Raw genomic sequence first — 11,736 nt, forward strand, 5'->3', positions numbered from 1 at the left:
CCTCCCCCCCTCATTCTCCATCTTTCTCCAGATCTTTCCTCCTCCTCCTCCTCTTCCCTCCCCGTCCCCCTCCTCCCCGTCCCCCTCCTCCCTCCTTGCGGTGTGTAATGGCGGCGCGCTCTCGCTGAGCGGGGAGGACGCCGCAGGAGCAGCCGCCCTTTCCCGCGCCGACCCGCGCCTGCGGTCCCCCACTGCGGTCCCCCAGGGTCCCCGGCCCAGCGCCGGCCGCCGGGAGCCGAGCGCCGGAGCAGCCGGAGCGGCGCGGGGCGCGGGACCTGCCCGGCCGAGGGCCGCCATGGCTTCGTCGAGGCCCAGGCTGCACTACCTCAACGGAAGAGGCCGCATGGAGTCGGTGCGGTGGGCGCTGGCCGCCGCGGGCGTGGAGGTACCTTTTACCGCTGCCCCCGCGCGCCCGCCCCACCAGCCCGCCCCCACCGCCCCCCCACCCGCCCCCCACCTGCCCCCCACCCACTCTCACCCACCCGCCCCCCCACCCGCCCCCCCACCTGCCCCCCACCCACCCGGCCCCCATCTGTCCCCACTGCCCCCCACCCGCCCCCACCCACCCGCCCCCCACCCACCCGGCCCCCATCTGTCCCCACCGCCCCCCACCCGCCCCCCACCTGCCCCCCACCCACTCTCACCCACCCGCCCCCCCACCCGCCCCCCACCTGCCCCCATCTGTCCCCACCGCCCCCCACCCGCCCCCACCCACCTGCCCCCCACCCACTCTCACCCACCCGCCCCCCCACCCGCCCCCCCCACCTGCCCCCCACCCACCCGGCCCCCATCTGTCCCCACCGCCCCCCCACCCGCCCCCTCACCTGCCCCCCACCCACTCTCACCCACCCGCCCCCCACCCACCCGGCCCCCATCTGTCCCCACCGCCCCCCACCCGCCCCCACCCACCTGCCCCCCACCCACCCGGCCCCCATCTGTCCCCACTGCCCCCCCACCCGCCCCCACCCACCTGCCCCCCACCCACTCTCACCCACCTGCCCCCACCCGCCCCCCCACCCACCTGCCCCCATCTGTCCCCACCCACCCACCCGACCCCACCTGTCCCACCCCCACCGCCTCCCCACCCGGCCCCACCCACCTGCCCCCCTCTCCCCCCACCTGCCCCCACCGCCCCCCCACCTGGCCCCATCTGTCCCCACCTGTCCACCCGCCCCCACCCGCCCCCCCACCTGCCCCCACCCACCCACCCAGCCCCACCTGCCCCCCACCCACCTGCCCCCCTCTCCCCCCACCTGCCCCCACCGCCCCCCCACCTGGCCCCATCTGTCCCCACCTGTCCACCCGCCCCCACCCGCCCCCCCACCTGCCCCCACCCACCCACCCAGCCCCACCTGCCCCCCACCCACCTGCCCCCCACCCACCTGCCCTCACCCACCCCCACCCACCTGCCCCCCACCTGTCCTCACCTGTCCCTCCACCTGTCCTCACACCTGCCCTCACCTGTCTCCCCACCTGTCCTCACCTGTGCCCCCACCTGCCCCCATCCACCCCCACCCACCTGCCCCCCACCTGTCCTCACCTGTCCCTCCACCTGTCCTCACACCTGCCCTCACCTGTCTCCCCACCTGTCCTCACCTGTGCCCCCACCTGCCCCCATCCACCCCCACACACCTGCCCCCACCTGTCCTCACCTGTTCCCCCACCTGCCCCCCCACCTGTCCACTCCTATCCCCCCCCGTCCTCACCTGTCCCCCCACCTGTCCTCACCTGTCCCCCCACCTGCCCCCACCTGCCCCCACCTGTCCTCACCTGTCCCCCCACCTGCCCCCCACCTGTCCACACCTGTCCCCCACCTGTCCTCACCTGTCCCCCAACCTGCCCCCACCTGTCCACACCTGTCCCCCTCCTGTCCCCCCACCTGTCCTCACCTGTCCCCCAACCTGCCCCCCACCTGTCCTCACCTGTCCCCCCTCCCGTCCCCCCACCTGTCCTCACCTGTCCCCCAACCTGCCCCCCACCTGTCCACACCTGTCCCCCCACCTGTCCACACCTGCCCCCCCCACCTGTCCACACCTGCCCCCACCTGCCCTCACCTGCCCTCACCTGCCCCCACCTGTCCTCACCTGTCCTCACCTGTGTCCCCTGGGCCCAGGCCAGGAGCTGCCACCTCTGCAGAAGCGGTCTGGTCCACAGCCCCAGGCGTGGCTCGGCACTCTTCCCGTGGGAGGCTTTTCCCTGTCCTTGGGATGGAGTGGCTGGAACTGTTTCCCTGTCTGTGTTCAGGCATTGCTCCTTCACTCCTGGCCCACTAGCGCCTGTGACTTGTGAGGAAGGAGAAAGGCAATGGGGCTGAAGTCCGGCTGCTTCTCCAGAGCCTGCGCCGTCTCTGGGCACAGCTCCCGGGCCAGCTTTAGTTGGCGCCTGGGCCTCTTGGCCCCTCCTTGCTCACAGGGCGCATCCGGCCACGCTCTGCTTCGAGCTTAGTTCCGTGCCTTCAGTTTTTTTATTTTGGAAAAGGTCAAATGAAAACCAACATAAAGAGCACTGGCGTGAAGTGTGCGTGTGCACCATCTCCCAGACTCTGCCCAGACCTTGTTTGTCTGCCTCCACCCTGCTTGTTTTGTGGGAGAATTTTAAAGCCATAGCTAATGATCACATCTTCTCATGGTTCTTACTTCAACATATGCTTCTAACAGGTGAGGACTTAAAGGCATAGCAATGCTCTTATCCGATCAACTGAGCAGAACAAACAGGCCTTTGATACCCAAAGCTCAGTCTGATGATCTCAAGTAGATTTTTAAAAGTTTCTTTCGGCCTTAGTCTAAACAAGGTCTGTGCATTGCATTTGCTTATGTATCTTCTAGTACCTAAAACAAAATGTAACAATTTTAAAATATACTTTATAGTGGGGAATCTTTTCTATGTAAAGTTGTAAAAACTGTGTGCCCCCTAACAGTCAGTCCTGATGATGGCCTCTGAGGTGACCAAGCCACAGGAAATTCACGAGGACCAGGACCTCATTTAGATGTTGTCATTTCCCCAGGAATGTGTTTTCACAGCCCTGGCATCAGCTCTGCACATGTCACTGTCACTGTGTTTCCTTGCCTGTCCTCAGGCTGGGACAGCGGCTCGGCCTTAGCTCACTGTCAGCATGAAAAAGGACAGCTCCGGTGCTGGTGTGGAATCCTCCACAGTGGTGGTGGGGGGTGGCCTTTAACCTCGACCTTTTGAGTGCTGGAGAGCTGGTGGGGCCTGCCCAGTTCCTCTTTTATCCGGATTGTCAGGCCTCTGCCCAGTCCGACTGTTCTTGGGAAGCAGATCTTTAAGTCCTGCCCACACTCCCAGCAACAGGAGCCACGTGCCACCTACCTACCGGGAGGCGTGCGGCAACATTTGGAATTCTGTAGGAAAGATTCCTCTCCACTTCCCCTTATCTACTTACTGCTCAGTTGGTTGCAGCTTTGGCCACTGGAGCTCTTGCCGTGCTGTGCTGTGCCGTGCTGTGCCGTGCTGTGCTGTGCTGGGCTGGGCTGTGCTTCGCTTCTCAGTACAGTTCTCTCTGTCACTACAGGACGTGCTAGGATCCTCTTGTGTTTTCACTATCCCAACCCTAGACTCAGTCATCTCTCCAGGAAGACCTGGCCCCTGGTGCTGGCGCACTGTGTGGAGAACCCAGCATCCACCATTGCTTCTAAGCTGTTTGTTTGTGAAGGAAGTGTCCAGTGTCCCCCATCCTGGCTTTGGCTTGTTTGCCTCACAACAAGGCTCTCTTCACTATCCATGATCTTGTGAATTGTTCTGAGTCCCATGAGGGGCCCATGGGGTCTTCCTTAATCAGCACAAATTCTTGAACAGCAGAGCTTTTACTTCTCCCTTCTTGTCTTTTTTTTCTTTTAATGTCGTCGTCGTTTATGGATATGAGGATTTGTTGGCGAGGGGGAGGGTGTTCTGGTCCACACTGAAGCCTGAATCAGCTGGCATTCCGTTAGTAAATCCCTGGGCACGGGGTCCTCCATGCCTTCGGCTTGTCTCTGGCCTTGGCATACTCCCTTGCTTCCTGGCAAAAGAGAATCAGCATTTTTGGCAGAAGCCTGGTTTTGTTTTAGTGGGCTGTGCTATTTAGAAGCCAAGGTGTGGATGTTAAGTGTGCTCTTTCTGCCTGTTTCTACAGACAGGTTGACTAGGTATTTACTGCATCTTTAATGACTTTGGTCTTTTGGGGGTGGGCTATCTCTCTCTCTTATTATTTAGTTTGATGAAGAATTTCTGGAAACCCAAGAACAGCTAAAGAAGCTGCAGGAAGGTGAGTGTGGAAATGAACCAACTGTCCGTATTGCCGATTTTTTAAAAAAAGAACTAATGTTTATGTAGAAGGTCAAAGATGCAGAAAATTTAAAGAATAGCATCCCCCAAAGCAGAGAAGCAAGAGGGAATGCACCGCTTGCTGCGCAGGAGTTTGTAGACCCAGCTGGAAGGTTAGAGTAGTGCCTTCCACATCCGGAGAAGACTCCAGCTTTTCTCCATCTGGCCTCCTCCTCTAATCCCCCCCCCCCCCCCGTTCAGCCCCCCCATCCCTTCTCTGCTGCTTCCTTCCTCCCCCTTGCCCCCTCCCCCTCACGTTCTCCCATCTCCCTGCTGAGGTCATCCATCACCTGCTGACCAAACAAGTGACACCAAGCCAGACCCTTTTTAGCTTCTGGTCGGCCCTGCTCCCTCTCCGCCCATCCTTCGGGAGCTAGCATCGGCACAGCCCAGTCCAGCTCACGCCCATCTCCCCCGCGTGGTGTCCCCACTTCCACAGACCACCCTGCCTCGGTGACGGTTTGTAGAAGGAAGCACTGGATTACTTTTCAACTAGGGAGGACAGAGCTGGTAACCAGTGTCTGTGGCTGTGCTGCGGTCACTGAGGCTCCGGTTTCCAGACCAGACTCTGAGTGCATTGCTCTCGAGTGGAGCTCTCCGTATGGACAGGACATCTGCCCCACCCTGCCCGGGATGACAGCTGCTGGCCACCCGTGACTCTCCAGCATTTCATGTGTGTGCAGCTGAGGCACTGAATTTTAATCGTGTGATCTTTTAATGACTTGGGTTTAGGTGCAAATGCCACAGTAGCCTGTGGCTGCTTGGCGCGGGCCAGGGCAGCTGGAAGAAGCATCTTCACTATGCTGTCCCTGGGGGGGCAGGTGTCTCTTTTACTGGGGTGCAAATGGAGAGGAAGGTGGACACCAGGGCTGGCTTCCGGGCTGCTCCGGAGGCTAAATCTCCCCCCTGGATGAAGCCAAGGCCGCTGGCCATCCCAGAGCTCTGTGCTGGTTCCCGGGGCAGACGCCTTTCACATCCCTTTTCTGGTGGATGGCGAGCAGGGGAGGAGAGGCTGTGTCTCACGGTGCTTCTGTCCTCAGAGGGCCACCTGATGTTCCAGCAAGTGCCCATGGTGGAGATGGACGGCATGAAGCTGGTGCAGACCCGCTGCATCCTGCACTACATCGCCGACAAGCACCACCTCTTCGGCAAGAACCTCAAGGAGAGAACCATGTACCGTGGGCCTCGAGGGCTTCCCTCGCCTCCCTGTCCTCCCCGTAGCGGTCCTCTGCCCCTCCTTTATATGTGCATTGTTGGTTCTTTCTTCTTCTTTTCACCTAAGACTGGGTCTCAGTCTTGGTATCTGGTGTTTCATGCTCCTTGGTAGGCGCTCTACCACCTGAGCCACGCCTCCCAGCCTCCTGTGTTTGTATTGTTCGTGTGAACAGGGCTCCAAACCAAGACCATGAAGCCCAGGTGGAAATTGAGTACAGAATCTTAAGTAACACAGGTTCGGCCATCATTCCTCATGACACTACCCTAACGGTCATCATCCTGCAATCCTAAGAGATTCAAACCCTAAAAGTCTGCAGTCCCCAAAGCACAAAGTTCTGGAAATATCCTGGGGAAAAAAAAGAATTGAAAACAACATTTTTCAAGAGATTTATATTTTATAAAAGATGTTTAGTTGAGAAACATATAAAAGACAGGGCAGAATGCTCAACAGCCCACTTCATACAATAAAATAGTGACCATACAAACATTTTTGTAAGCATGAACTCCCAGAGACAGAAGCGTAGTTATGTGGCTATACCATCCAGACCAGTGAATAGTACTGATAGAGAAATGGGCTGCAAAGTGAGCTGTACATTTTTGGCCTCTGTGTGGGCACAGCGCTACAGCTGTGGTCAGGTGATAACCTACCAACGATGTGTAGCAAGATAGGTCATGTGACCTTTCTCCACCCAGGGTGTCTCCCCAAAGCGGAGAGCTGGAGACATTTTCTCTCACAAATGCACCTGCACAAGAAGGACATCTCTATTTATTGATGAGTTGTGTGTGGTTTCATGCACACAGACAAAGCAAATACGTTGAGCTATAGTAATCTCATCTAACACATGTTCAAGAACTAAATGGGCAAAACATGTACCCTGTGAGTTAGATCTAAAAGTTTAGGCAACTTATATCTCTAGAGTTGGAAACAATGCAAAGAGCATACCAACTTATAAAACATAATGTTGGCAATTTTAAGTAAGCAATTTTAACAAACACCCCAAAACGCTAAAGCCAAAGCTAAAAGGAAAAGTTGGCTTTTAAGGTTTTAACGTTGAGGATCTTAATTTCTCAGGATGTGTCCCCTGGAGTTACATAAGAAAGAATTCTGGGATATGCTTATCAGACATCAGATAAGACATTGGTGAACATTTTGATATTGCTTTTCAGCCTTCCTGACTAACAATGCCATTGAGGATTAGGAGTGAGAAGTTGTGGCATTGAAGCCCTGGGATAGTATGTATTGGACTAAAATTTGAACTCAGAGCCTGATCCTTGGACCTCCTAGATGCATGCCCCTGGGCAAAGTGTTAGTAGCTCCAGTTGTCGGATCATTTCCTGTGCAGGCTTATGACCATGCAAAAAGCTGGTGGCCTGGCTTAACTGGTAGAGCACCTGCCTACCAAACACAAGTCCCTGAATGCCAAATAAGAAAATGGGTACATGGGTCGTGGTGCAAGTCTGGAGTGCAGCCCACATGGAGACAGGAGCGTGAGTGTGGGGGGGGGGGGGGCGGGGGGGAAGCTGGGGAGCCGGGTCATTGTGACACTAAAGCTCACTGATTGATGAAGCTTTCTGGAGGTTGTTTTGAGCTAGAACTAAAATTGACTCCGCCTCTTTGCTCTTAAAAGTCAAATGTAGAAAAACGGTGCTGGTGGGTGCTGGGGTTGTGAGCGGCACATGCCAGAGCCGGCGGGGTGGGGTTGTGGAGGGAGAGGCTGAGCAGGCTGCTTTCCCTTTGAAGGATCGACATGTACGTGGAGGGGACCCTGGACCTGCTGGAGACGCTCATCATGCACCCGTTCTTAAAGCCGGCCGACCAGAAGAAGGACTTGGTGGCCATGGCCCACAAAGCCATCGCGCTCTACTTCCCCGTGTTTGAAAAGGTAGGCTGTCCCGAGACCGGGCCATGGCACCGCCCCACCGCCAGGGGCCGCCTCAGTGCTGGCTGATGAAGTGTGAGCAGAGTTGATGTGTCAGAGTCCCCCAGTCTCTGGGGACTGCATTTGTCCCAGTCAGTCATCACCCAGGCATTCACAGAGCTCCTATAAGATACAGAAGATCAAACTGCTCACTCACTCACTCATTCATTCATTCACTCATTCAGCAAGTGCTTTTTGATAAGCTCTTATCCATCAGCTAGTCTGCCAGAACCATTTCCTTTTTTTCTCTTTTGCTTGTTTCTGTTTTGCTCTTCCTCTTATTACTGTGGTTTTTTTTTTTCTTGAGCTTTTTTATTTATCCTGAATTAGAAGGAGCATCTCATTGGCATTAGAATTAATCGGGGGGGGGGGATGGGGGGAGAAATTAGACTCAGAAAAAAAAAAAAAAGAAAGAAACAGTCCGTTCTGGGGGTTTCCGTCTGTAGCTGTGTCTCGTGGCCCCTTTCCCAGAGTGCTTTGGGAGGAGTCTGTGTCCCAGGAGCCCAGAGTGTTGTGCTCCTCACAGCACACGTGTGCACACCCACGTATATTCGTTGTGAAAGGCTTTGCCTGCCTTTCCTAGTACTGTTCTTGGCTTAACCCTGACTAAACTTCCACTTATAAATCCCTAGAACCTAAGTGGTACCCTCAAAACAGAGGTCAGGGTGCGCTTCGGTTTTCCATTTTCTCCATCGGGGAGACGGGAGAGGAAGATGGGTCTGGTTTGTCCAGGTGAATGAAGCACAGCTAGGTGGCAGGAGTGTCGATGACCTTGGAGATGACCCTCACGAAGGCCACCTGGCGCTCAGCCCTCCACGCACCCAGGATGCTCGGTGCCAGTGTGGTACTGCGAGCTCGCTTCTGACGTAGACAGATGCTGAGCCCGGGAAGGCTGAATGCTTTCTTCCTCCCTGCAGAGTCCCTTTCTGCCCCGTAGCAGACATCCATGGATCCTCTCCATCTCCTCTTCCTCTCCCCTCTCTCAGTGTCTTGGCACCCTCCTATTAACATTGCTTAGAAACATGTTTACGGAGAAGTCTGGCTGCACCGCAGCGTTCTCACATACTGCATGCTCACATACTGTATCGACGTGCTGCTTCCTTGGTGACATAGTATAACCCATGCAAACTGGTTTATGTCCTTCAGGTTTTAAGGTGCAGCGGTGAGAACTTTCTGGTTGGCAATCAGCTGAGCCTTGCAGATGTGATTTTACTCCAAACCATTTTGGCCATGGAAGAGAGAATTCCTACCGTCCTGAGTGCATTTCCTTACCTCCAGGTAATTAAAATTGTCAGACCTCAGCCTTCCTTCAGTATCTATTCATTGGTTGGCTTGGAGTGTGTATATGTGTGTGTGTGTGTGTGTGTGTGTGTGTGTGTGTGTGTGTGTGTGTGTAATTTTGTAGGGTGTATTTTATTGTTGAGTTTTAGATTCTAGCGAGTGAAATGAAAGACTTGAAATTGTTTCTCTGGCCCTCAGATCGTTAAAGTTGAAAGATTATTGTCATGTGAAAGTTTTCATCCTAGTTGGGTGCCGTAACTGCACTCTGAGAGGCCGGTGCATACCGAGAGTTTGCAGGAGGAGCCGAGCCACAGGCTGGGCGTCCTCCCCCGCTGATGGAGGGCAGGCAAGCTCAGCCTGCTCACACTGCAGCTGCCTCTTCAGAAGCACTGTGGCCTCACACCAGGAACACTGAGAGCAAGCTCAGGGCACAGACATCACCCATGGGCTCCCACTCTGCTCCATATATTTATAGAGTTAGGGATCTTGTTAATATCAGTTGCACATTTTTTTGTCCCTAAGTGTGTGCTGAGCTTGTATCTTACACTGAGTGGGTATTTAATATATAGTCACTTTTAAACAAATGGCCTTCCTTTTATTGAAATGATTACATATGAAGAGTATGTCTTGGTATAGGTTAGAATTTTCAGTAGACAAAACTGGACTTTTCTCCTCAGTTACTGAGAATTGATAAGATTTGACCCTGAATGAAAAAAATAGACTTTTTTCTTTCATTCCCGCTGACATAAGCTTGTGACATCTGAGCCATAGGCCGTGACAGTCATCTGGTCACTCCCACTCAGACCCCAGAGAGGGCCTTGCCCGATAACAGGAGGAGAAAGTCCTAGGAAATGGAATCTTAAATATAAATTCTACCATCTGATGGCATTTGGTGGGTACAGTGCTGGTTCTGAACCCGGGCCTTGTGCTTGCAACGCCTGCTCCCTGCCCCTGGAGTTATCTACATCCCATAGGTTTCAACCACACTTTTGTGTGCAAATGGATCATGCATTTCTCTGCAGAGATCAGATCTCCCTATTTGCTCTTTTCTCCTTTTCTTCTCTTTAAGTATCAAAATCCTACTCTAAGAATATGTTTTAAATGTTGCTAGTTCTAAAGAGAGTGACCGATGGATGATAGTTGCATAAACCTGGGCCCCATTCTGCAGCTGATGGCAGACACTGCACAAGATCAGACCTTAAACAGATGCAGGGTTGGAATTCTGATTGGACTTGGTGGACAGATATATATGAAACAGGTTTTGATGAGATGTTGGCACAGCGCCATTTTGTTACTTGTTCTTCTGTTGTTAACCTGGATCTTTTGTGCTTTCCTTTCTCAGGATTACACGTCGAGATTAAGTGAAATCCCTACAATTAAGAGGTTCCTTGAGCCTGGAAGCAAGAAGAAGCCCCCGCCTGACGAGCAATATGTGAAAACCGTCTACGAAGTCTTCTTGTCATAGAGCAGCTCTGCTGTCGTGAATGGGTAGACAGTGCCCCCCCCATAGAGCAGCTGCCCCAGCTCTGTTGCAGTGCTGTGTGTTAAATGGGTTGTAACTTGAGTCTCTCGTGTCAAGGTGATCTTCTCTCCTAAAATTATTATTATTTTTATTATTTTTTGTCCAGTAAAAACCTTTAGGGGATACATATTGGTAAACCTTTTCCAGGGGGGCTGATGTTTGAGTTTGATCTGCTCTGGTTACTCACTTCCTGTAGCCGGTTCACACTGAGGCTGTGCTTGTGGTAGGACCTTTTCTCACTGAGCTCCTTCGTTCTCTCTTTGTAGTCTGCCTTTCCATTTCTTCCTAATTTTTAGTGTTTAATAACAGTACAATGTCTAGTGAGTGACTCTGCTTTGAGCTATAATGGAGGAAATGGTGGTCATGAATGCAGTCAGTATTAACCCAAATAAAGAGTTTACTAATTATTGCCCTGATTCGTGCCTTGGCAAGGAGCTCTCTGTGAGCGTGGAGACATGGTTAGCAATCAGGAAGTGAGATTTAGGGTGACTGCCTTCGGCCATACCACCGTGTCATACGGCGTCCTCGGCCTTGGGTCACCTGCCAGCCCATTCCTGCAGAGAACATGCAATGAGCTCACCGGGGGTATCAGCAGCGCCCACCTGATGAAGCCCACGTAAAAACTCCAGACACCACGGCTCAGGTGAGCTTCCATGGCCGTGGCACGCCACTGACTCCACCAGAAGAGATGTTCCCTGTGTTGGAACCTCCCGGGCTTGGCACTGTGCTTCTGGGCTGCCTTCATCTGTATCCTTCCCTGTAGAAGACTCTAGGCACGGCTCTAGGTTATGCTTCTGCCTGGAAACTCGGGAAGGAAGCAGTCTCAAAAAGCATTCACCAAGAACACGTTTGTGAATAGATTTATTTTTTTTTAAGAGAACTGGATCCAAATTACTCAGGACACAGTGCACCCCATCAAGATTACTTGTCCAAACACCAAATTTTGAGATACCCTAAACAGTTTCAGTGGCTGCCTGAGTTTAAGCCTCAAGTTTAAGAATGCCTTTTTCCCCCCAGAGGCTGAAAGTTAATTCCCGAATGCTTACATTTTAGTCAGACCTGGCTGTAAGACAGTCACTTTTCAAGAGTCACAGTCGCTGTTATATATGAAAAATAGCCGTTGAAGAATCATCCTGAAGGTGTTTACACACACGTACACAAATGTACAGAGAATGGTGGGTTAGGCCTTCCAGGGCCAACGCCAGGGGCCAAAGGAATGGTGATCTCTGTTTATTTTCTCCCAATGCTTGTAAAGTAAGCACATGAGTAACACCTGTGGGCAAATCTACTCTAGGGCCAGAGACCAGGGCGGCCGGGACGGTGGGCACCGGCCGGCGGTGGCTTGGGCGGAGGCAGGGCCCGGGCCAAGGCGGCGGCTCCGGGAGCCCGGTGGCAGCGCTGCGGGCGAGGAGCCGGGCAGCCCGGAACGCTCTGGGTTCCGGAGGCCTTGTAGGAGCCCGGGGCCGGGCCGGGCTG

The 11,736-nt window shown here is 54.1% G+C and overlaps 1 protein-coding gene across 1 annotated transcript; it reads left to right on the forward strand.

Moving 5' to 3' along the window:
- Positions 1-10,676, forward strand: Gsta4 (glutathione S-transferase alpha 4). Its single transcript, XM_070017292.1, has 6 exons — positions 1-385; positions 4,213-4,264; positions 5,364-5,496; positions 7,280-7,421; positions 8,604-8,735; positions 10,081-10,676. Exons 1-6 carry the CDS (start codon positions 296-298, stop codon positions 10,201-10,203), a joined length of 672 nt encoding a protein of 223 aa, XP_069873393.1. The 5' UTR covers positions 1-295; the 3' UTR covers positions 10,204-10,676.
- Positions 10,677-11,736: the final 1,060 nt, after the last annotated feature.

The sequence above is a fragment of the Dipodomys merriami genome, unplaced genomic scaffold, assembly GCF_024711535.1.
Source record: "Dipodomys merriami isolate MVZ:Mamm:240054 unplaced genomic scaffold, mDipMer1.0.p SCAF_122, whole genome shotgun sequence".
Lineage (NCBI taxonomy): Eukaryota > Metazoa > Chordata > Mammalia > Rodentia > Heteromyidae > Dipodomys > Dipodomys merriami.